The sequence below is a fragment of the Drosophila yakuba genome, chromosome 2L (genome assembly GCF_016746365.2).
Source record: "Drosophila yakuba strain Tai18E2 chromosome 2L, Prin_Dyak_Tai18E2_2.1, whole genome shotgun sequence".
Classification (NCBI taxonomy): Eukaryota; Metazoa; Arthropoda; class Insecta; order Diptera; family Drosophilidae; genus Drosophila; species Drosophila yakuba.
Window position 1 is genome coordinate 20,769,511 of NC_052527.2, and position 26,011 is coordinate 20,795,521.

At 40.7% G+C, this 26,011-nt stretch overlaps 3 protein-coding genes and 1 long non-coding RNA gene across 8 annotated transcripts; 3 read left to right on the forward strand and 1 right to left on the reverse strand.

The window, feature by feature from the left end:
* Positions 1-623: 623 nt before the first annotated feature.
* LOC6529083 (transmembrane protein 164) lies at positions 624-4,886 on the forward strand. Of its 3 annotated transcripts, none has more exons than XM_039370332.2 (5): positions 624-738; positions 2,916-3,290; positions 3,351-3,543; positions 3,599-3,699; positions 4,070-4,886. In XM_039370332.2, exons 2-5 carry the CDS (start codon positions 2,961-2,963, stop codon positions 4,442-4,444), a joined length of 999 nt encoding a protein of 332 aa, XP_039226266.1. In that variant the 5' UTR covers positions 624-738; positions 2,916-2,960; the 3' UTR covers positions 4,445-4,886. The 3 variants fall into 3 exon arrangements, with proteins under 3 accessions (XP_039226266.1, XP_002090096.1, XP_039226267.1); XM_002090060.4 differs by having other exon boundaries at positions 625-887; XM_039370333.2 differs by lacking the exon at positions 624-738 and having other exon boundaries at positions 2,914-3,052; positions 3,121-3,290.
* LOC120320522 lies at positions 4,603-5,319 on the reverse strand. Its single transcript, XR_005560015.2, has 2 exons — positions 5,181-5,319; positions 4,603-5,118 (listed from the first exon to the last, which is right to left on the reverse strand). It is a non-coding gene; the product is annotated as an uncharacterized LOC120320522 (long non-coding RNA).
* Positions 5,070-16,880, forward strand: LOC6529084 (sterol regulatory element-binding protein cleavage-activating protein). 2 transcript variants are annotated; one of them, XM_002090061.4, is made up of 7 exons: positions 5,070-6,179; positions 9,863-10,240; positions 10,303-10,486; positions 13,267-15,535; positions 15,598-15,794; positions 15,851-16,205; positions 16,272-16,880. In XM_002090061.4, the coding sequence occupies exons 1-7, from the start codon at positions 5,914-5,916 to the stop codon at positions 16,448-16,450; spliced, it is 3,828 nt and encodes a 1,275-aa protein (XP_002090097.1). In that variant the 5' UTR covers positions 5,070-5,913; the 3' UTR covers positions 16,451-16,880. The 2 variants fall into 2 exon arrangements, with proteins under 2 accessions (XP_002090097.1, XP_015054166.1); XM_015198680.2 differs by lacking the exon at positions 5,070-6,179 and adding an exon at positions 9,669-9,739.
* A 5,047-nt stretch (positions 16,881-21,927) lies between these two features.
* LOC6529085 (putative protein TPRXL) lies at positions 21,928-24,185 on the forward strand. 2 transcript variants are annotated; one of them, XM_002090062.4, is made up of 3 exons: positions 21,944-23,495; positions 23,550-23,961; positions 24,029-24,185. In XM_002090062.4, exons 1-3 carry the CDS (start codon positions 22,394-22,396, stop codon positions 24,093-24,095), a joined length of 1,581 nt encoding a protein of 526 aa, XP_002090098.1. In that variant the 5' UTR covers positions 21,944-22,393; the 3' UTR covers positions 24,096-24,185. The 2 variants fall into 2 exon arrangements, with proteins under 2 accessions (XP_015054167.1, XP_002090098.1); XM_015198681.2 differs by lacking the exon at positions 24,029-24,185 and having other exon boundaries at positions 21,928-23,495; positions 23,561-23,684.
* The last annotated feature ends 1,826 nt before the right edge of the window (positions 24,186-26,011 follow it).

The following is a 26,011-nucleotide window of genomic DNA, read 5'->3' on the forward strand; positions in this document are numbered from 1 at the left end:
TTACTCTTCGAGGAATGGGTATAAAAGTTTAGTAAAATAAAGTTTGAAAGCTCAGGGCCATTTTTATTAAGCGTTTTAAATCACTGATATAGTCTGTTTATTATTGTCCAAATCAACTATTATTGACTATGTTTTGTCTTCCCTCTAAATGTCTGCACGAATTATTACAATTATCATTGGACTATATTGAAAAAGGGTAAATTAAAAAACTAACTAAAAAACAAAAGATTACGTTTTGAAACAACGCAAGACATAATCAGATAGCCGGGTGTTTCTGTCATAAATATGTATATATGTAAGCATTACAAGTATACTTTCTTGCCGGCACCGCATTATCATCTTTTCTGGGTCAGTCGCCCCCTTAACCGCCTCACTGGTAATCCAATTTGCGATTGACGACGTGCGGTCGCATTGGAAATCCACATCCGCATCAGATGTACACATTTGCATATACATAAAAGGGCCTCGTGTATGGATATCATACATTGCCTCCCTCGACCCAATGCAGCCGTTACAATAATTTTTGGCGCCCAATTTAGCAGAGAGCAAAAGACTTAAGCATGCTTGCGCATGCTCTGAGAGGAAGAAAGTGAAAGCTCGACCAAGGACAATGTGAGGCAACTGCGCTAAGTCCCAGTCCATCGCAGACAGTCGTTCAGTAAAAACGTCGCGTTTTTCGCCACACTTTTTATTTTCGCCCAAAGAATTGCATGCTTATTGCAGATATGCAGCCGCAATGTAATTAAAAATAAAGAAGGAACACGGAATGTGCGATAACCGCGGGTTTTACTTAATAGCGTAAAAAATCAATTGGTGATTATAGGGTTATCTCAACGAGCTTCGGTTCGGACCAGAACACGTGGTAGTTTCAGTCGGAAGACTTATAGGTAACGGATGGAAAAATCGAAAACCGTGTCGGCAAACGGGCTTATTTCTTTTGATTTATCCAAGCATGCCAGTCACCATATAATCTGGTTTTAATAATACCAGTACTTTAGTAGGTGTTTTCCCCCAAAAGCTTTCGTGTTCCGAACAATGAAAATCACAATGACTGCGGCTGTAGGTCCGACCTCTGCTAGGTTTCCGATTATTGGCTTGTAACTGAACCGTATTGGTTAAATTTGTGGCCTGATCTGGGATTATTCATAGCCACCTTGCGGAAACACGCCCAAAAGTGCACTTCAAATACGTCGCTGGGTTACATTGCAATAGGCCCGCACATTGGCCTTCGGCTTTCCGCTTTTTATACCCGCTACTCGTAGAGTAAAAGGGTATACTAGATTCGTTGACAAGTAGGTAACAGGCAGAAGAAAGCGTTTTCGACCATATAAAGTATATACATTCCTGATCAATATTAATAGCCTAGTCGATCCGGCCATATCTGTCTGTCCGTACGTCTATCCGTCCGTATGGACGTCGAGATCTCAGGAACTATAAAAGCTAGAAAGTTGAGATTCAGTGACAAAGACGCAGTGCAATTTTGTCGATTCATGTTGTCACGCCCACAAACCGCTCAAAGCTGACACGCTGACACTTTTCGAACATGTTTTGAAATTTTTTTCATTTTTTTATTAGTCTTGTTAATTTCTACCGATAGGTCAAAAATCTTTTTGGCACGCCGACTCAACGCCCATAGGCCGCCAAAAACTGTCAATGTGGATATTTCTCCTTCGCTCTTCCACTATCAGATGGTCGGAAACTCGACTATAGCATGCTCTCTTGTTGATTTTGGCCTTGGCAAGTGGCCAATGGACAGCTGCGACAAATGTCAACGCTGACATGATTTAATTTTTTTTGAGATCTATGCCGGCATGCCGTGTAAATGTCGTTTGTTTTAAAATTTAGCTGCTGATATTACTCACGCTACAATGCGGCAATCTCCTGGTAACCATTGTTTTGAAAACATCCCTGTTATTGTATTTAGAGTAGAGTCTAGTTCGAAGACCACTCGCCCACCAAGTAACTCCATTTTCGCAGACAAAAAGGGTATACCTGTTATAGGTAGAAAAAATCGATTTCGGCCCTATGTCCGTCCGTATGAACGTCGAGATCTGTTGAAATATATCATCTAGAAACTTTCTAGTAAAAAGTTAAGATTAAAAAAGCAATTGTAGATACGCCATGTTTGTTTAGAAGATTGTCACGCCCCCTCTAAAGACCACAAGCCGCAAAAACTGTGAAGCCCAAGCTTTATTTCATTTCATTTTTTCATTTTATAATTTTTGATTGCCCATTTTCTTCGATATACCAAAAATAATTTGACAACGCCCAATATAACGTTGACACCCCTATACAAAAGTATCAACCCCTTATTTTTGAAAGATGTTTTGATTCTGCTATTTTTCTTACCAATTTATATTAGTATGCAACAAAAATGTTGTAGCATCTTCTTGGCACTCCCACTAACTGAGTAACAAATTTTTAAAAGTCGAGGATCTGAAATATAGCGTTTTCTGTTTGTGTATATATAACCAAATTAAAGTAGGGTCGATTTGATCAACCGTTTAAACTTTTAGTATATTCTTATTCCGGATCACTAACCGAGGCGATAGTCCGATATCGCCCGTCCGTATACACGCTGTCTTTAGAATGCAATTGTAATTTAAATTTTTTTTCGATTCTTATCGTTAAATTAAATAGGCTCTTTATTTCAAAAGACTTAAATATTTTAAATGTACAGCGTCCCATATATTTACATATATAAGTTGGTAATGCAATACACCTACTGTGTGTAATTTAATTTATAAACAGATGCACTTCATCTCCGAAAGAAGTGTAATTTATTTTTGAGAGATACACGCTATCTGATAACTATTTTAAAGAAAACTTTAGAATAGGGGTCGCCCTAGATTAATACGTTACTTGATTCCAAACATTTCACTGCTCAAAATACTAGCAACGGTTTTTTTTTTCAGAAGTGGTTATTGTACTACCGTAGACGCCGCGCACACAGCCTTAAAATGGGATGGGACTGGGCAGTCGGAGGTATATCCGATGAGATTCCGAGGACGACGGGGCCAGAATGCATCAACTACATGACGAATCGACGTCGGTGGGTAGAGACGGTACTGCTGTCCGCCCTCTTTATATTTATAATGCACCGCTCTTGGCAACGCCTAGCGCCGATTAAACTTCCACTGCCCCACGAGATACAGAAGCCACTCAGTCCCACGCGACTGTTTCTTCTTATATCCTTGTCAATGATTTTTGGCATTGAGATGGGCTTCAAACTCTCCGGGCAGTCAATGATTTTCGCCTTGAATCCATGTCATGTACAGTCCTGTCTGCAGGTTAACAATTTGTGATGTGGTATGTCGTAGAACAATTAAAAATAACCAGGACACTTTCAGATCTATCTTCTGGCCGCCAAGCCGACGAAGACGACAACAGCGCTCTTTCGTATACAGATGAGCAATCTCAACGGTCCTTTTCTGGCCTTTCTTTTCCCAGAGGTGGAGGGCCGCACATATCCCTTCGAGCAGGCCACCTATTGGATCCAGCATGCACTGCTATATATAATACCCATTTACATTATTCGAAGCGGTAATTATAGGGCGCCATCTATTTTGTCAGAATATACCCTTGTTTTCTCTTTCAGGAGCGTACACTGTCGAGGACCTCAGTGAATTCCACTGGTCTCATATAGGTACCGCCTTCATGCTGTTTTATCACTTCGTCCTGCTCTCCCCGCTTTCAATTGTAAGTTTTTATTTTAACAAATTTGAGTACATGTAGAATTAAATTGTTGTACTGCTACACTCAGGCAGCCTTAAAAAGTATATATTTGAGAATAGAATTGTAAATACTTTGAACTATTGTATTGGACATAAAGTGAACGATTTTTAATTATTTCCAAGGATACATATTTAATATGTATGTATTGTATATTGTAAGTGGACTATATTTCGAATCCGAAAGTACCATTAAATTAAAGGCTACGTTCTATTACATCACTGTCTAAACATCACATTGAAGACTTATTGGGTCAGAGTTTTCGAGGCCAAAAGTTGTTCAAAACCGTACATTCTCAAACTTTGGGTGTTTCCCTAATACCTCCCCTTCGTTGCAGTTCACTGGTATCAATCTGGACCACATGCTCTGTGCGGCGATGTCAGATCCGTTCCAGGGCCCGAATTACCGAATATTTGCTTGTTGCCACCAAGCACTGCTTTGCCCTCTGCTGAGTAAGGGCACGGTGGTGCTCTTCGGTCGCCGGAGTTGGAGCAATAGCGGCCTTAACGTATCGGGAAGTATGCCGGAGACAAAGAGCGAGGTCGTCCAGTATCACCAAATAACTCCGGCTGACTATGCCATGCAGGAGGAGACGATCTTGCGGCACAGATTTAGCAACCAGGAGGCGGTGGACGATGGACATCTGAATGACAAGGTTGAAATGGCGTCCCTTACATCGGAGTATACCATGCCTACAACCAAGATCGACTAGTACATACTACGTCTATTATGCCTGTCAATTTACAAGTCACTAAGGCTGCGATCAATGTGTTGCAGATAGCCGTTTATACTTAAATAGAAAGGATTTGTGTAAGATCTTAGAAAGCAGAATGTATTTAACAAAGATGTGTAGATAAAAACAAATAAGGCTAATTTTCATGCTCATTGAGGTTATACTTCGAAACAAAACAAATAATTCTTACTTTGAAGAAAAATCAAAAGTTACACCACTTCAAAGATTAATAATAGTGTACGTGTCTTAAGTTGTAAGCCGATAGCGAGAAACAGATAAATTTAAAAATTCAATTGAGCGCCAAGGAACGGGAAACTCTAAAGGTATGTGTTCGGTCTGGCAGCACTGTCCAACTAAACTGGCACCCGTTTACCAGCAGCTGTTGCCGAATCTAAAATAAATAATAAATAGTCGAAACGGTTGAGGCCTGGTTTGGTTGTACATTCATGGGAATTGGGGCAGTTTCCTGTCCCACGCCGAACAGGTGCTTTATTTTGTGCGATCTGCTCGCAGCGCTGACTCAGCTGTTCAATGTTTTGGTTCGGCCGCGAACTAGTTCGCCTTCACTAACTCACGGCGAGCTAGCATTTTGTTCTAACGTGAGTGGTGACGCGGGGCGCATCCAATTCTGCTGTTCGGTATAGAAAAACGTGCTTAACGAAAAGCTACATATTAAACTTATTGCCGGATTCCTCTGATTTATCATATCTTGTACCTGCGTTGCGGCTGAGCCATCGGCAACACCTCCTTCAACTTGTTTTTGGCCAGCGGTTAGGTACGGCACGTTCGAGCAGAAAAGTGAAATATACCTTCTTAATTTGATAACAATAAGCTTAATCTGCGGCGCTGCTTTAATTTCAATTAGGTTCAAAAAACCCGGTCGGAGCGACGTTTACGTAGCAGATTCTTATAAGAAAAACCCGTATGTTTGTGCGCGAGTGTGTGTAAAAGAGCGCCGACGATGCGCAAAAACGTCAATTAATTACAGCAGCAACAACAATCGCACGGCGTAAATAACGTGGGGCCAAAAGGTGCGAATGAAGCGCAAGAAAAAGAAAAATCAATAGAAATAGAATGCAAATCGCCGGTGAACATTATCGATATACGGCCCATGCCCAAGCCCAGATCCAAGTTAAGTCCAAAGCCAGCAGGAGCCAGCGAATCGGCGCTATTAATAAAAAATAATAATATCGCAATATCGGGGCGGACCCTGCCTCGCCTACGCAAATGATGCGTTGCAAACTTGAGGTTGCGTAATTGCCGCAGTCGAGTGTGCAAATCTGAATCCGCGCAAAAACCGCGAATACCGAACTCGTACTTTGCCGCTAAAGCGTTAGAACAAAGTTCTTGGTCAGATTCTCCTCTCTAGGGTGTCTGTGTGTAAGTCGTCGCCGTGCGCCTGTGTGTGCTCACCTCGCTATAAGTGTAAGTTCTGTGCCAACAACAACATGGCCGCCGCAACAGATGTTTCTGCCAGGGCGGCCGCTGCTGCGTCGTCAACATCGCCGCGAACATCAGTATCCAACAACAGCGGCCTGCCCGGCAAGCCCTTTGGTCCCGCCCCTTCGTCCGCGGGAGTAGCAGGCACTGCGGCAGCGTCCTCCACCGGACTACCCGCCTCCGTCTCGCACTTCTACTACAAGCACGGCCTCTTCTTGTCCAGCTACCCGACGTGTGCCTCCAGCATCGCATTAATGGCGATTCTGCTTTCGTGGTCAGTTCCAAATATGTGCAGAAACAGCACTTTATGTATACATACATATGCATATACGTGGAAAATTGTTTGGAACGTTGATTAGAGTTAACCTGGATTTAAATTTTATGATCTTTTCAACTTTCCTGAAAGTCTGTTTAATCAAATCGTGCCGCATGTCAAAACAGTAAACTAAATGCAATTAAAGATTTTAGTTTGATGCAGGTCAAGCAAAGGCACCGCGTAACTTAGTGAGATAAGAGTGACGATGGCACTTTCAACTCCAAAAATGGAATACATTTTGTGTCGATTTATAGTTACATTAATAAATTACAAATAGTTTCACTAACTTCGACTTCGGCCCAAAGCTAAGAACACCTTTTAAATTTCTTACTCTTAATAGCTGGGTAACGGTTATCAGATCGTCGAGGAAATCGACTATGGCGTACTTTTCTTCGACTGTGGGCGTAATCTAAAACTTTAAGAAAGAAGGAAATTAACCAAATAATTTTAACACAGGATTTTTTTTGTTAATGTTGATAAATATGCTTCATTAACTTGATGTATATTTTTATTTATAAATATATATTTAAATAAAAACGAAAAATTAACACAAAAATAGGCTTATTTCAACCCGAGACTACCGGGTTTGCAGTTTCAATGAACCGTTATTTTGACAAATAACGATAATCATTCACGCAGGAAAATTGGATGAATGTTTACTCTGAGTGATTCATTGGTTCATTCATTCAGTGACTGTCCAAACTATTATTGCACGGGAGAATAGGATCCACGATAAGAGAAGATTTGTTGATGTTATGTGGTCGAGGGAAAATAAGCCCTTAATGTGGGACTTTGAACAGGACAATAATCCAAAAAACATCGTGACTGGTAAAGGCTTGGTTTACTGTGAACAGGTGAAAGTTATGAGCTGGCTAAGCCAATCTCCCGATCTAAATCTGATCGGGTTGGTTCAGTTATAAAAACCCGATGATTTGTGTTAATTTATAAAGAAAAACCTATGTATTTCTAGTAGGCCAAAAATAATTATTTACCAAAATCCCTAGCTGAGTTAATATGGGCCGTCCGTATGAACGCTGAGATTTGGGAAACAAAGATTAGATACGTAGATTGTAGATACGTAGACGCAGCGCAAGTTTGCTTCAGAAAATTGCCCTACCTACTCTAACGCCCACAAACCGCTAACAAATGTTATGCTAGCACTTTTGAAGAATGTTTTAATTTTGTTCGGGTTAACCATTGTCTAGCTTATATTGATATTTTTGATAAAAAAAATATGGCCTTTTCCGCTCTAACGACCACCAAATGCTGGCACGTGCAGAGCGGGTGTATTGGTTTGAGTTATGCCTTAGGGATGCCTTAGTATATTATATTCGTTGAAAAGTATGTTTCCACTTATACTTACATACATATGTACATACATGTCCATGTTTTGATGGTCTAAAAATGTACAATGCTGGAAATAAGGTGTACTTTTCGTTGCTTTCACAATACTTGACATAGCAGAGGAAAATTAATTTTTTTGGGAAAAAGCCTCAGTTTTTCATTTGCTTCATCATATTGTAACTGATACGAAATTGGAAACAGTTGTTCTTGGGCGGATTTCTTTTTTTGAGAGGTTTGTGCCTCTTATGTCTAAGGGTGATAGACCTGCCAGAGCACTATTACTTTCTTCCTAAAAGTGTGTTTTTGTTTAAAACTTCTATAGATATGCCAAAACATTTTCTCCACGCCCACAAGTCGAGTTCCCCGACTATCTGATACCCGTTACTCAGCTAGTGGAAGGTTGAAGGAGAGTCTTAAAAACTGACAGTTTTTCGCGGGCTTTAGAGTGGGCGTGGCAAATCGATAGATATTTACAAGACTAATACAAAAATGAAAAATTATCGGAACATTTATCAAAAGTGTGGGCAGTTTTGGGCGGTTTGTAGGCGTTAGAGTGGACGTCGCCATATGAATCGACAAACTTGCGCTGCGTCTATGTCTCTGGAGTCTGTATGCTTAATCTCAACTTGCTAGCTTTTGTAGTTCCTGAGATCTCGACGTTCATACGGACGGACAGACGGGCATGGCCAGATCGACTCGGCTATTGATCCTAATCAAGAATACATATACTTTATATGGTCGGAAACGATTCCTTCTGCCTCTTACATAAATACTTTTCAACCAATCTAGTATACCCTTTTACTCTTGGAGTAACAGGTATAATTACCACGTCAATAAAAGTATCGTTCTCTATTGTCTTGTACCTCTTTAAGAGGAGTTTTTGTTTGTTTTATTATACACTTTAGAACTTATTGCAATCGAACTTAATTTATTTATAAATTTATAAATGCACAAACCATTAGGCAGCTTTAAGCGGGATTAATAGAACCGGTGTTTGTCTTATCAAACGCGTTCTATGTATGCTATGGTAACTGCACGCACGGTGATTTCCCGCCTATAGGCGCGCTTATCACTGGAGAACGAAGTGCTCAGTGCCGTTTACCGGCTAGTCGTTGAGGGCAGTCTGTTGTCTTGGGCCAGGGAAACGGCCCGCTGACCTTGAATACTTTAAACGAGAATAGCTGATAGTACGAAGAATAAATAGTTAAATAAAATACTTTATTTTGGTTGGTCATGCATTCCTTTAAATACATATGGAATTGAGGCTTATCAATTAAATTTAAATTTTCGTTAGGTACGCTTTTTATAGATACTAGAAAAGGAACTGATTATCTTGTGAACATGCATTTTAGTTGCAAGTATTTATTTAAGAGAGCTGTAGCCCATAGATGGTGACGCCCATTTTTGTTAGTTTGCTTATAGATTGTATTATTAAATAAATATTTACTTTACTTAAATAAATAAATAGAGTAAATATGAAATAACAGTTTTATGTACTTTGATTATTTTTTACAACGTAAAAATAATACAAATGAATACATTATTATACCCGTTATTCGTAGAGTAAAAGGGTATACTAGATGCGTTGAAAAGTTAGTATTTAAACAGGTAGAAGGAAGCGTTTCCGATCATATAAATCATATATATATTATTCATCAGGAGCAATAGCCTCACCCTAACGCTGAAAAACCACCCAGCCCACTTTTTAACATGAGAAAATGCTATAGTCGAGTTCCCCGACTATCTGATACCCATTACTCAGCTAGAACCAGTGTGATGGGAATTCGTGTGCGTTAGAGTGGGCGTGGCAACATAGGTCAACAAACCTGGGCTGCGTCTATGTCTTCGGAGTCTGCATGCTAGATCTCAACTTTCTAGCTCTTATAGTTCCAGAGATTTCGACGTTCATACGGACAGACGGACATGGTCAGATTCTTTTGCCACCCCCACTCTAACGCCTATAAACCGTGAAAAACTATCACGACCACACTTTTGAAAAAATGTTAAATTATTAATTCATTTTATAATTTTTTTTTCCCAGTTTCTACCGATATTCCAGAAAACGTTTAAATTTCGTGTTCTCACTTTCACTTGCTGAGTAACGAGTATCTGATAGTCATGAAACTGGACTATAGAATTATTACTTGTTATGTACATCAGAAAATTGAATTAAGGTAGACCCTTTATATCTTTCCATAAATCCGCTGGGAAAACACAAGCACTAGTCCTAAAGAAGCCAATCAAACAAATTAGCTGTATACTCTTATCAATTTAGACTTCCATCTCTTTCCTCGCAGCTATCCGTTAATCAACATACCGTTGCCCGGGACCATACCCACCAAGATTGTATTACCCTACGAGGCTGGGTCCGGATCACAATCAGGGCACAATCATAATACATCCTCGATTACACCGCAGAAACCGCACCCTTCCGTCGAACCCTGGTCCGCCGAACGCGCACAGGTACTCAATAGCAGCACCACGGACCGGAGTCCGCCTCCCCTTTTGCCCTGGGCGCAAAGCAGCCCCACCTTTTTCTACGTCCAGCAGATTACTCTGCGGGCTAGTGTTCTCCCGTGGACGGAGGGTATGCAGCTTATGGATGCGTTTCGAGCGCCGCTCTACGAAGTTTTTAAACTGCTTGAAATTGTGCGCAATCACCAGAGCAGTGAAAAGTGAGTATATTAAAGGGGTCCTCCACTCTCAAAACGCAAATTGACTCAATATTCTGCCACAGCAAGCGTACCCTGGAGCACAACTGCCTACATGTAGAGAACGTAAAACGCGGATCACACGGGCAGCTGGACCAGATTTTTCCGGAGTATGGCTGCCTGCTGCTCTCGCCTGCCAACCTGTGGACTCAGAACTCTCAGAACTTTACTCGGGACACAAACATTCTGAACACAATATTTCAGTACCATGTAGGTATAGACCAATATATATATATTATAAATATAACAATATTGGAAACTTAACTACAAGACTAACAAAAATGTAAAAAAAATATCAAAACATTTTTTAAAAGTGTGAGTGTGGCAGTTTTGGGCAATTAGTGGGCGTTAGGGTGGGCGTGGCAACGTAAATCTAACTTGCGCTGCGGGTATGTCTTTGGATTCTGCATGCTTAGTATCAACTTTCTAGCTTATTTAGTTCCTGAGGTCTCGACGTTCATACGGACAGACAGACGGACGGACAGGCGAACATGGCCAGATCGACTCGGCAAATAATCCTGATCAAGAATATATATACTTTATATGGTCGGAAACGCTTCCTTCTGTCGGTTACATACTTTTTAACGAATCGAGTATACCCTTTTACATTACGAGTAACGGGTATAAAAAAGAATATTTTGATTATACTTTAGAAGAATTTACAATTGTTAAAATTGTAGTATACATTTAAAGTTTAAACATCCATAGATTCATATAAAAGGGTTTCTCTCATAGACGCATAACTAAAGGGTTATCCAACAGGAACGATCGAACATTAAAAGCTCATTGCGGCCTTGTTGTTTGAGTGACAGATGTCAAATACAGTGTGTTATATGTTGAGCAGCACGTGCAAATCACCGTTCTGCGCACTTCGCCCGTATTACGGTCGCGATGATCGTCCTGCCGAGTCGACTGGTTGACAATTTCGAGTCAACCGGGTCAGTAAATAACAAGCCGATACCCGTGCATCAACGTAACGCGAAATCTGACTCGAACTTGGGCCTGCACCCGTTCACGATTCAGGTGACCCCGGAGGTTATGGTTAATGACCATAGACAGCGCCGTGTTCGCTGACTGGGCATTACAGCAGTTGGAATTTGCGCCGATTTTCGCAAAACAAATCATCTTCAGCGACGAGCCGCATTTTTATATGAATGGCTATGTCAATTGCCGTATTTACACACGAGCTTCAGCAAGTGGCAAAGCATCCGCAGAAAGTGACTGTTTGGTGGGGATTTTTGACCGGAGGCGTGATTGGTCCCGTACTTTTTCGCAAAACGATAATGGTTTGGCCGTCACCGTCAATGGTGAGCGATACCGGTTTATGATAACCAACTTCTTTTGGCCTGAAATCGAGAATATGGATCTGGACAACATGTGGTTTGAACAGGACGGCGCTACGTACCCTTACAGCACACGCTACGATGGATGTTCGGCACGAGCAATTTCCGGACTGGCCACCGAGATCGTGCGATTTGACACCGCTGGAGGTGTTTTGTGGTGTTTTCTTAAGTCGCAGGTCTATGCCAACAAGACGCAAACCACCGATGCCCTCAAAGTCAACATACGCCCCGCCATCGATCAAATACACGATTTCTGCGCCAGAGTCTTCGAAAATTAGACCTTTCGTGTGCGAGGCACCAACCGAAGCAGTGGTGATCATTGAATGATGTCATATTTCATATACCTTTCAAATAAAAAAAAATTTTGCAAATATCTTTTCTACCTACAGAGTCGATCGGCCCATCTGTCCGTCAGTATAAAAGTAAAGATCTCAGGAACTATAAGATCTAGAAAGTTGACAGCATGTAGACGCCATGCTGCCACGCCCACAAATCGCTTAAAGTTGCCACGCACACACTTTTGAAAAATGTTTTAATATTTTTCCCTTTTTTTTGTTGGTCGTGTAAATTATATTGATTTCCAAAAAACTTTTTGCCACGCCCACAAATCGCTCAAAACTACCACGTCCTTACTTTTGAAAAATTAAAAATGTTTTGATATTTTTTCATATTTTTCTTAGTCTTGTAAATTTCTCTCGATTTGCCAAAAAACTTTTTTTTCACGCCCACTGTAACGCCCACAAACCGCCAAAGACTGTCAGGGCTAAAATTACTCCTTCGCAGTTCCACCAGCTGAGTAACGGGTATCAGATAGTCGGGAAACTCGACTATACGCGTTCTCTTATGTTTTTATTTAGGTTTCAACAGGTGAATTAATTTCAAAAGTATGATATTAAAGTTCAAGAAAATTTGGCTTTATTGAGTCAGGGAAACTGTCAAACAAAAAATATAGCTATATACAATTTGTTTATCAGCTTGAGAAGTACTGATATATTAAAAGATTGACAAATCACGTCATTGGTTGCATATACTCAGCATTCTGCTAATAAATAAATTTTCAAGAAAATCAAAAATCTGATCCTTATACCCCTTCAGAAGGTATATTGATTACAGTAAGCGGAGATATTTGTCTCCGTCCGTCTGTTCCTATTCAAAATGGGAGACTTCAAAGCTTAAAACAGGTCGGTTCAGACCATAATATTAACATTCAAAAAATAAAAAATATGAAAATCGGAAAATTAGGAGATATTTAATGGATAAGAAATCAAAGATTCGTTGCTGTTTACACATTGAAAGCACTTTACACATTACGAACGAATAATTACTGAAACTGTAAGCATATAAGCTTGCCGAAGCTTCCTATGTTTTTAGACAAAATTTTGTCCCTACAATCCTAATGTGCCCCAACTTTTAATATTATCACTTTCACACACTTTTTCTCCTAAACCAAAATATTTTTAAAGGGTTAACATAGTAGTAGTCTTCAAACACACTTCTGGTACGCTTCGTCACTACATGTACTGCCGTCCACAGTGACATTTGGTTAGATTTAAGGAAACACCATTAGGAAAAAAAAGTGCCAATTTCCAAACATTCGTTCTAAATTGTCTGTTCAATCCTAAATGCGCAAGTTTTGCCTAATTCCAGAACCTGCAGAAATCAAAAGTTTCCGCGGCGGAAATGCTGTTCGGTTTGCCTATGCAGGACACTGGATTTAAGCGTTACCCGCTGCGCGCTCGATCGCGTATTATACAGTATGCCTTGACATTGGTCCTTAAGCACAATGATATGGAGTACCTGAACACACTGAAGGCAAAGCTGCAGGGGCAATACCCGCCACTCCCGTTGGATAGTGCGTCGGCGGAGGAGGCGACCACCATAACTTACATATTTTACCCGGGAGAGTACAGGATGTGGGAACTGGTGCCCTACACAGTGGCCTTTATGTTGGTGTTTGCGTACGTCTACTTCTCTGTTCGTAAAATCGATGTGTTTCGTTCCCGCTTTTTGCTGGCCCTATGTAGCGTAATTACCACAGTCGGAAGCTTGGCCATGTCCCTTGGCTTGTGTTTCTTCTTTGGCCTGACAATATCGTTGCAGTCAAAGGACATATTTCCCTATCTTGTAATCCTTGTAGGATTGGAAAATAGTTTGGTGATCACGAAGAGCGTTGTCTCAATGGACGAGACATTCGACGTGAAGATCCGCGTGGCGCAGGCCCTTAGCAAGGAGGGTTGGCATATATCCAAGACTCTTCTGACGGAGATAACAATTTTAACAATTGGCCTTGCCACGTTCGTCCCCGTCATACAGGAGTTTTGTATCTTTGCCATAGTCGGCTTGCTTTCCGATTTTATGCTACAGATGCTGCTCTTTTCAACAATATTGGCCATGAACATTAAACGGACCGAGTATACGGCGGAGGCCAAGCACCTTCCCAAGATGTTGCTGAGCTGCACCCAAGGGACTGGACGACAGGATTTTCGATTTTTTGGGGCCGCCCCAGCATTGCCCCCGTTTATCCCTGGCACATTTCAACGTTCTCAGTCGCATCCAAAACTCTGTTTTGCTGATGCCGCATCTGTTACCGATCGAACAAGCATGGTTAATGGACACTTATCGGCGGAGCAGCGAATACCTAAACGCATCAAGATTGTAAACTTCTGGGCGCGCACGCGCTTTTTTCAGCGTGCATTCATGATCTGGATGATTGTGTGGATCTGCTCTATTGTATATAATTCGGGATATCTGGAGCAGTTGTTTAGCATGGAGAACAACGGTACAATGACGGCAACTCTTGAACTTCAACGGCGCCTACAGGCAGGTCGGGGAGCAGTCAGCAGTTTCTTCGAGGGATGGCAAAAGGACGGACAGCGTGCTACGAGCGCGCCGAGCGACAGCGGCTTTTCTTCGTCCATAAAAGCTCCGCTAGCGATCGACATAAACGAGACGGCCGAGGATATGTTGAGACTGCGATATCCAAGCTTTGACTTAAACTATTTTCTTTCAAACTTTCACTGGTCCACGATTATGAAACAGTACAACATCTCACTAAGTGGGCACTACGTTACCCTGCTGCCGACCATTCGCCTTAGTCATGCCATCGCTCCAGAGCTAGCCACTCTATTGCGAAATCCGCAGGAGCAGCTGCAACAAAATTTTCAATGGAAGGCCCTAGCGGCTGCACTTGATCCGCTGGACTTTAATGACGACGACGTGCGCCGCGAGTCTCCGATGGTTATGGCAGAGGGGTTGCCTTTGGTACCCAAAAGCCCTATGGAAATATTTTTTGCCATCCTCTTGTGCTGCATTAGCATCTTCGTGCTTTGCTACACTATGGTGGTTTTTTATCGCTGCATCTGTACCAGGAACTACGCAGAGTGGCGCTCTAGTTGGCACGAATCCGAGGCGCCGTACAAGCAGACTGAACAAATCCTGGAGGGAGTTCCAACGCAAATCGCCGGACACAAGCATCGCATTGAGTGTCTGATATCTGACGGCGCCAGCATCATAAGCTGTTGCCTTAAAGGTCAAATCCGAGTGTGGGATGCACGCAGTGGCGAGCAACTAACCAGCATCTCCCGATCGGATATTCAGATCTCTCAGCAGCGACCGGATGGGCAGACGCTGGTACGAAAGCTAACCGTGTCACCGGTGTGGTGTCTGGACTACTTCGACAATCTTATCGCAGTAGGCTGCGCCAACGGACGCGTAGAATTGTGGGAATCCCCTGCGGGATTGCTTAAATGTGCATACCAAGAAGACGCGAAGAGAAACCAGGGTATAACCCACATTCACCTCAACGGCGATCGGGTGATTGTGGCGCGTCTTAACGGCCGACTAGATGTCTACCGCTTGGAGACGTACTACAAGGGGAAGCAAATCGACTGGGGTTTTACCTCGGCTTACAGGCGCAGTATGTCTTCCCTGTTAATATCCTTTTAAAAGAGTCCTAAAAGTAAAGACATCCTCTTTTAGCTCATGTGCGAACTGGATCCACTGGAAGCCTGGGATTAATAATGCAACGCTGTCAGCAAGAAGCATCTCAGAAGACCACCAAGGAGGAAATGAAAATCACATTGGAGGGTGTAAGACTAGCGCATCAGCAACCAATCACATGCATGCAGGTCGTTAACGACATGGTGTTCACTGGCAGCCAGGATCACACCCTCAAAGTGCGTATAAAACATTTTATTAAATCAACTTTCCTAACTCTAAATGTTCTCCACAGGTGTATTGTCTTAACAAGTCCGATGTTGAGTATACGCTCCATGGTCACTGTGGGCCCGTAACGTGTCTCTTTGTGGATCGCTGGCAACCGGGCACGGGAGGGTCTGGGTCGCAGGACGGTCTGCTCTGCGTATGGGATCTGTTCACAGGCGCCTGCATGTATAATATCCAAGCTCACGACGGTGCCGTCAGCTGTCTGGCCTGTGCACCCAGTTACGTAATCTCGCTAGGAACGGACGAGAGGATCTGCGTGTGGGAACGCTTTCAGGGAAACCTGTTAACTACCATCAACATCTCAAACGCGTACTCGAGTCTACTGATGTTAACACCGTCACTATTGGTTACGAGCAAAATGGGTAAGGCTTACTCATTGATTGCCGATTCAAAGGGTGTAGTAAACAATACATTTAACTGCATTACAGGATCTCTTATTGTGTGGGATGTGCGCACTGGGCAGCCGGCTCGCGAGGTCAAACTGGACTTTGCAAACCTGCAGCTATGTCCCAAAATAATGATGCTTGCCTGCGACTCGGTAGTTTGCGACTACGGAAATGAGATCCGCGTTGTCCGTTTTCCCATTGTGGCTGACAAGTGCCACTAAAGCGCAAAAGTTTAATTTTACATGGCTCGCTAGTACCTAGGAATAAGTTGACTTAAGGCTATCAAACGCCTCGAAGCCATTGACGCATTCACTATTTTATTTATATATATATTTGTTTAGGGTCTGCAGCAAATTAAAATTTTAACACAAGTTATACGTATCTCTTGGTTAGATTTTAGTAATAATATTTGGACACTAAGTGTAACAGCTTCAGAAACTAAACTAAAGGAATCAGAAATATACCCATATATTTTTGTGTAATTATATTAACTACATAGTGTCTTAAAGCGCCTCAGCCAGCCTAAAAACAAATGATTAGATATTAAATTAAATACATTATTCATTAGAATCACCTACGCTTAATTTTCAAAATGAAAAGAAAAACTTAAAAAAAAATAAATAATTGTGTTTCCAAATTTAATCATCTCCATGTCCTTTATATCGAATTTTGATTTCATTGCTGCGCAGCGGATAGGGTATATTTAATAAACAACCACTTTAAATATTTAAACAAACTTTTAAGGTAATGTGATCCCATATCCGGCAACATAATGTTTATGTGACGTGGTCACTATGCTAATTTTAAAAAGGCGTAAGACATCAAAAACGGTTATTTTAAGATTCTAAGGCGAGCCTTGGTTGATGTCAGTCTCGTAAGCAGTCTAACTTGCGACTAACATTATTCCTTTTTCTTTTCTTCATTTAGCTGAGTAATTGGTATTTGATGCTATATGATGTATAGGTTAGGTTAGAACCTAAAAGACAGTTAATTATAATTCAATGCTTATGGGAGTTGTTGCAAAATGGGCAAATGTTGAGGTGGCTACACTTTCTCCCCACCCGACCGAGGTACGCTGCGGTGTATCGTACGGCTCAAGAAAAGATAATGGAATAAAGTCTATTATAGTTATTATATATTATTATTACAGCAACTCATAGTTAGATCTACAATGATTTAATATTAGAGGTACGTAATGTCTAGTGGATCTGCTTGGAACAGAACAGTTTAGCCGACTAACCAAATTGGGACTTTAACTTCACCACGAATAAATAAAAACTGTTCCAAGCATCGTTCTACGGTTATCTAGGCAAGGTTAATTACAGGTAATTAACATTAGTCTACTAGAATAAAGAGGTAATATAAGGTTTGCATTCCAATTTACGCGCCTTACGGCAAACTTAAAGTATAAAGTTTTTTGAGCCGATTCAATGCAGTCCGAGTAAACTTCGTATTGTGGACTCCCCACAGGTTATCCATACTCAAGAATCGGACGGATTCATTTTACTAGAATAATGTTTTGGTCATAAATGTATCATCAAATCCTTTTGACCAGCTTTTTATAAAACCAAACACACCCCTGGCTTTATTGACAATAGTTTAGGGTCCAGAAGAACACCAAGATCATTAACCCGTGTTATTCTGTCCAAAAATCACCCATTTAGAGTGTAAGTCGCTTGTCTTGGGTTAACACGACAGAAGGTCATAACTTTACACCTCAAGTCATTTAAGTCTAGTACGTTGTCACGGTACCATATAAAAAGCTATCTAGGTCGGATTGTAAGTCCGAATGACACTAAATTAACATCGTCTGCGTACATAAGTCCACGCAAATATTTTATTACTAAGGGAAGGTCGTTTATAAATACGGTAAAAAGGAGCGGACCAAGGTGAGGGATTTCGGATGTGACTCGGAGAATACAAGAAAGTGATAACTTTAGATAACTTTAAATCCAAATCCTAATCAAAAGTGAATGATTATCAGAGTCAAATGCTTTACTAAAAGCAGACATTGCAATGACATCGTTTGCCCACCCTTTAGATTAAAAAAACAAGAGAGAACGCTATAGTCGAGTTCCCCGACTATCTGATACCCGTTAATCAGTTAGTGGAAGGGAGAAGGAGAGTCTTAAACACAGTTTTTGGCGGTTTGTGGGCGCTAGAGTGGGCGTGGCAAAAAGTTTTTTTGCAAATCGATAGAAATTTACAAGACCAATACAAAAATGAAAAAATTTCAAAACATTTAGAGTGGGCGTGGCAACATGAATCGACAAACTTGCGCTGCGTCTATGTCTCTGGAGTCTGTATGCTTAATCTCAACTTTGTAGCTTTTGTAGTTCCTGAGATCACAGCGTTCATACGAACGGACAGACAGACGGACAGACGGACATGGTCATATCGACTCGGCTATTGGTCCTGATCAAGAATATATATACTTTATATGGTCGGAAACCCTTCATTCTGCCTGTTACATACTTTTCAACGAATCTCGTATACCCTTTTACTCTACGAGTAACGGGTATAATAAAGTTTTAGTTTGGAAAATATAACCCATTAAAAAATTAAGGGTTTCCCATGGGTTTCTCAAAACTAAATATTTTTAATAAATAACGTTTGCCCACCTTATAAAAATAGTATTTATCGCCCACACTTAAAAAAATTTTTTCGTTTGCCCACCTCTTAAAAGAAAATATTTTAAAATAAAAACGTTTGCCCACCCTTTAAAAATAGTTTTTATCGTTTGCCCAACATTTACAAGTCGGCATAAATATTTTGACAAAATTGTCAGTTTTTTTTTAAACCTAGCTTGTGCCTGATACCGTTAACTAACGGTGCGAAGATGATGAGCAAAGCCACGAATAAATATTTAGCACACAGAATGCCAATTTTTAAGTTTAAGAATTCACGCAGACAACTAATTTTTGTTCGACACAAGTATTTTGACAAACTCATTTACTAAATGAATAAATCAACAATTGTTTAAATCGAACTTTTTTGGATATTAAACGTTAATAAATAAAACAACAAATTAATTAATTAGACTATCAATGGAAGCACAATTTCACGTTGGAATTAAAGTTAAAAACATTGCAATTGAGTTTATTGAGTCGCGACAAACTGTGTATTATCAAATTAACAAGTTTAAGAAACATAATGACTTAAAAAACCTAAAAAGAACACAGAGAACGTTATAGTCGAGTTCCCCGGCTATCTGATACCCATTACTCAGCTAGTGGAAGTGCGAACGAAAGTCTTCAACAGTGACAGATTTTGGAGGTTTGTGGGCGTTAGAGTGGAAGTGGCAAAAAGTTTTTTTGCAGATCGATAGAAATTTACAAAACTAAAAAATATCAAAACATTTTTCAAAAGTTTGGGCGTGGCAGTTGTGGGCGTTAGAGTGGGCGCAACAAACTTGCGCTTATGTCTCTGGAGTCTGTATGCTTAATCTGAACTTTCCAGGTTTTTTAGTTCCTGAGATCTCGACGTTCATACGGACGGACGGACGGACATGGTCATATCGACTCGGCTATTGATCCTGATCAAGAATATATATACTTTATATGGTTGGAAACGCTTCCTTCTGCCTGTTACATTCTTTTTAACGAATCTAGTATACCCTTTTACTCTACGAGTAACGGGTATAAAAATCCTCTTGCGAAGCGCCAAGTCGTTGCAACGCAGTGGAATCTGACCGCCAGCCTTCCGAAAAGTGAACGGAAAGCAATCAGTTAGCGGACAGTTTAAAGGAACAGGACATGAAGACATATATTGCTAGGGAGGTGCCCTATCTTTCAAAAATAAACAAGCTTAAAAGGCTGAAATTTGCAAAGAAACATCTATAGACGGCGAAGTCGTTCTGGAGAAGTGTTTTATGGACGGATGAAAACTCTTTCCATTATAACTCGTCAAAACAAAACATGTTAGTAAGATTGCCAACTCAGCAAAGGTAAAAAGGAGTATTTGTCAAAAAGTGAGCCATGGTGTCTGTCATGGTGTGGGGATGCGTTGCCTACAATGGGTTGGGTGACTTGGTCCCTATATGCCCTTGGTTCAGGGCATTATTTGACGGCCCTAAACGAAAATGCATTTTCTTTTGGAGATAGACTGATCGGGGAATCTTTTATCCTGCAGCAAGATAATGCTTCACGCCACAAAGCCGGAATGATATCCAAGTTCCTAAAGGATGTTAGCGTTACCGTCTTGAACTGACCACCTCAAACTCCAGATTTAAATATTATTGAGAACATCTGGTCTCTTTTGAAATGCAAAAGAACAGTATCGTTACATAAAACTCGAGAGGAGACGATTTCGGAGCTCACTTCCCTTTGGAAAGAGATAACTCCAGGGATCCAGGGAGTAGAGTACTATACGAAGACTTATATTCAATGCTTCTAGCAAGCTTCTATATTGTGGGAAAAATAAATTGTTTTGTTGTTCTGGGGAAAAAGAAGCACTCTATAGTAATTATTTTCCTCGACAAGTTCTCGAAGTTCCGACTGCGAGATCTCGCAATATGCCGCCAACAGAATATCTCTAGGTAACCCCCGTACACACATTTACTCATGCTCATATCCAAAAACCTTTTATTGCCTTTATCATCTTTCCTGTTATAAACAAACCGAACGAGTTGTTTAGTCCACAACACTTGTGCGAGTATTGTTCGCTCTTACTCTCTCTTTTGTTCTCAAATATTTCTTACATACATATCTGCATATGTATGCGAAAACAAACAAGTTATCATTTTAAATATTATTTATTCTGCATTTATGTCTTGTCAAGGATAAAACTAACTGCACTGTAAAAAGGTATATAAATTATTCATAATTTAATATCATCGCTGGTTTTAACATGTAACAATTCCAAGAATCAATCGAACACACACAATGACCATATCCAGTTTCCAAAACAAAGCAAAAACCGTTCTCTTACGTACATATGTACACACGTTCATACCTATGTATGAGTGAGTTACTCAGTCGGAAGTTCGTGAACGTGTCAAGAAAAAAATAAGTATTATAGAACGCTTCTTTTTCACAGAGCAACGAAACAATTTCTTTTTTCCACAAAATATAAGCTTGAAAGAAGTCTTCGTATAGTACCATTTTGATGTAGATCCATTTAGATCTAATTTGTTGGATATGTTAAGGAAAATTAAAAAAAAAACGAGGTTTGCCGATTGCTAATAATTTTTCAGTTGTGCATATTAGTGGGGAAAATCTAGTATCCTTTTAATTATATTTTGATTTTACAATGTCCTCTTATTTTAATTGTGAATATTAACCAAATTATATTATGTATAAATTAATAGTAATATAAATGTTATATAATAATAATATAAAAAATGTAAACAAATCAATACCACATGGCTTAATACGATAAATTCATTCGCCATTATAAGAAAAAGAAGTACTTACGAAAAGCAAATGACGAAAACCATAGAAGCAGATAGCGCATTTTTGCATTTTTGGTTTATTACGTTTACGTTTAGTTGCTCTTTTAATTTCGAATCATTAAGCTCGTCAGTATTTTTAGAAATTTAGCGACGGCTTTCAGATTGGGATATGTATTTTTCAGGTATGTAAGTAGCACACTATTAATAATAATTATAAATATTTACTTTCCATATAATGATGCGATGTTTGTTTTACCAAGATAAATCAACAATGGTACTGAAACAGAACAGTGACAGGGACAGAGTTATAATATTTCGATAATTCATTAATTCTTTTCACGGAGTCCATACAGATGTGTTGCCCAGGAAGTATAAGAAAGAGTCTAACGCCCGGAAAATGGTTTAGTAATTTTCCTAATTGTGGAACACCTTCCACTCGAAAAAGGTGTATGAAAGAACGTTTTCCGATATAATTCCACTTTCGGCTGGGCTGGTTATCAGTAGCGTCGGAGAGCAGATAACGCACACCACTGAGCGCAATTAGTACAGAGGCGTAGTGGCGTGGTGTCGTATAAAATCAGAAATGAGCGGCGGTGGGCTTTCGATGAATAAGCCTTCTTATCTCGGGAGCGCTCTTTACTCGGAATTCTTTTCGACTCTTTCAGTATTGGGGGAACCGTCATCTGAAACACAAGTGCGTCACTGCAACTGCCGCCAAGGCGAGAAAGCCAGTTTAAGATAGAAAGCTCAACACACGCAAACCGGAGTGATAATGGGTTGGTGGAGCAAGAAAAGCGAGACAGATCGCAGCCAACCCAGTCAGGCACTAGTGGTGCAGGACCCGCGCACAAGCGTCAAAACCACGAGTGCAGCCACGGAGACAACCAACACTGCCGTGCAGAACTCGACAATAACGGACACCAACAAGCAGACGGTTACCTTTCTTACCACCCGTCAGACAGTGACGCACACGCAGCGGGCGCTGATCACGGAAACGACAACGCGACGCACGCCCAGTCAGGCGGAGTTAGAGGCTCTTTTCGCACAGATGAGAATGGGCTGCGAGGGACCCATTGGCTCCACCACCACGACAACCAGCTCCTCGCGCTCCCGACCGCCCAGTTTGAACGGTGTCTCCTTTCGCTCCACACAACCCTTCAAGGCCACGGCAAGCAGTGCCAACAAACGATCAAGCACCTTAGTCAATACCGAGCAGACGACAGTGACCAAAAAAAAAGGACACACGGTCACCCAGCACCTGGAGACTCATCGAGTGGACCTGAAGGAAAGTCGCCCTAGGACCAACTGGCCGCCATTTGCGTCCGCTGCAAACAGCTCGGCCTCCACCTACGTCTCACCTTATGCTCAGAATCCAAGCCTGCCCATAACTTACACATCTCCATATGCCAAGACCCCAAAAACCAATAGCTCCAATCCCAGTTCCAGCTACGTTCCGAGTATTTCCAGTAGTGCCAATCCATCATCATCTGTTTCCTCCATTTCGAGCTTTTTCAAGCCCGCCCCTAAGCATGTTAAAACACCGCACACCTCTACTGCAACTCCCAAACCTTACATTAGTCTGGGATTGTCAGGAGGCACCAAGCCAAAGGTCACTGCCGTCGCACAATCCCTAGATGCCCAGGGCACGAGTTCAACGAGCCTGGGTACCTCGAAGTCGAGCCTGACCAAGAGTAAATTAAAGCCCGCCCGGGTGTATATCTTCAACCACGAGCGGTTTGATAACAAGAACGAATTCAGAAAGGGCAGTGTCCAGGATGTGAAGGTCTTGCGCGCCACATTTGAGCAGCTGAAGTGCAAAGTGGAGGTCATTACAGACGCAACCCTGGCCACCATTAAAAAAACAGTCCGAATGTGTAAGTAGACAAAAGTAGTTTTTTTTGGGTTGATCATAGTCCTACATTTCGCAGTGGAAACCAAGGATTTTGAGGACAAAAGCGCTCTCGTCCTCGTAATGCTCAGTCATGGGACGCGCCACGACCGACTTGCAGCAAAGGATGACGACTACTCCTTAGACTATGACGTGGTATTTCCCATACTGCGCAATCGTACGCTTAAAGACAAGCCCAAGCTACTTTTCGTTCAGGCTTGCAAGGGCGCTAACGAACTAGGGGGCTTTATGACCGATGCCGCCCAGCCCAATGGGTCTCCAAATGAGATCCTCAAGTGCTATAGCACATACGAGGGATATGTATCTTACCGCACGGAGGACGGAACTCCTTTTATTCAGACACTGTGTGAGGCTCTCAATCGATCGGGGAAGACTTCAGACATCGACACCATAATGACGACTGTGCGACGAGTGGTTAAAATGCAAACCAAGTAAGGACCCATATATTAAACATATAAAAAATCAATTAATTAAATTATTATTATTTTATTTTTTTAGAGACGGCCAAATTCCATCTGTTACTAGCACCCTTACCTCTAAGTACGTTTTTGGCGATTACATCTGACCATAGATTTACAATCTAAGACACAAAATAAAATAAATAAATATAAATAGATATGTAAGTTATCCAAGCCGCAAACATAGCACTCTATCACAGTTTATAAACAAATTTCAAATTTCAATCTCGGCGGCATTTCCTTTGTCTTTGTTTTTGTCATTGCCTTTGCCAGCCCTTAGCTACCCGCTGAGATAAATAACCAAACTTTAAGAAACACAGCTTCCGCTTGGAGACCAAACCATGGTTAACTTATTGCGCTTCAATCCAACTGCATCGGTCAGCATAATTGAATTTTACAATGCAGTGAACAATTTTCGGCATCAAGCTTTTATTTTAAACATAATTGAAAGTTCAAGAAGTTTCCAAAGAAAAGCTGTTAACCGAGGTTGATTGGATCGGGTTTGAGAATTATGAGAGGAGTCAGTCGGTTTCGGGAACGGATCGTGAACGGTTGTAGATAAAATCAGAAGTAGATAATAGTGTCTTGTAATATTGTTTAAGTGAAAAAGTTTATCACCAATAAATTTACTAAAACATTAAAATATAAAATAATTTTTTTTTAAAATTATCAACCACGATTTTAATTTGTAGATTAATTATAATAATAATCATTAAACATTAATAAATTATTTTGAGGGGTCTTGTATTGCAGACATGATGTGCGTTTGCATGTTTATTATTAAAATGACCAAAAATGAGAGCACTTAACAGTCAAGTGCATCGACTATTAGATAAAGGATTACATTTATCGCTTAAGAAGAATGTCTTTGGTTAATTTAAGCGTTTTTTGTTTTTGTTTTTTTGGGCTAATAGTTCCCGCAATTTTTACAAGACAACATACAAGCCGACAACATAATGAGCTATTTTCGACCATATGTTCTGCTGATTTTTGGCCGGATAGTACTGTGGTAAAAGAGATCGATGCAAAGATTAAAACAAAAGAGACCGCTATGGTCGAGTTCCCCGACTATCTGTTACCCGTTACTCAGCTAGTGGAAGTGCGAAGGAGAGTCTTCAACACTGACAGTTTTTAGCGGTTTGTAGGCGTTAGAGTGGGCGTGGCAATATGATGTCTCTAGAGTCTGTATGCTTAATCTCAACTTTCTAGCTTTTGTAGTTCCTGAGATCTCGACGTTCATACGGACAGACGGACATGGCCAGATCGACTCGGCTATTGATCCTGATCAAGAATATATATACTTTATATGGTCGAAAACGCTTCCTTCTGCCTGTTACATACTTTTTAACGAATCTAGTATACCCTTATATACCCGCTACATAGTGGCCGATGCCATAAATATTTTTTATACTGCAATTAAATAATTTTTTAACTCTTGTGTTCCGATGTACCATCCGTCTATCTCTAACAAACCTTCTTGGTTTAAGAGTTGAGACTTCTAAGAAATGACTTCCAGACTTTATACAAAATTTTAAAATACCGGTTCTCAGTCTATTTTTTCTAAATATGTAAGTGCTCGGTTAAATTTTACCGTGCTTAATGCTGTGTTATAAGAATTAATTAAGCCGTTATAAGTTCCAGTTCGCACAGTTCCCAAACAGTTTTATAATTTCTTTAACACTTAGCGCAAAACAACCTCTTACCAAGTTTTTTCTAACCACATGTTCTACGTTACCTAATTCCGAACAGCCTTACTTTTACGCGGTATAAAAGTCAAATTGAATATTTTGTTCCACTCGAAACGAAAGCTCACTGCTTTTTGATCTTCAGCGTGTTTAGCCTGTTTATTCGCCAGGTCCCGACTGAATTCCTGGCTGTATGCTAAGATTCTGTGCGGAAACCTTGTGCAAGCCTCTACTGTAACTGTTTAACTTATCTCTGGAATCTTCACAGTTCCCTCATATATGGAAGGAGTCCTTTGTGATCCCTCTCCATAAGAAAGATAGCAAATCGCATGCAAGCA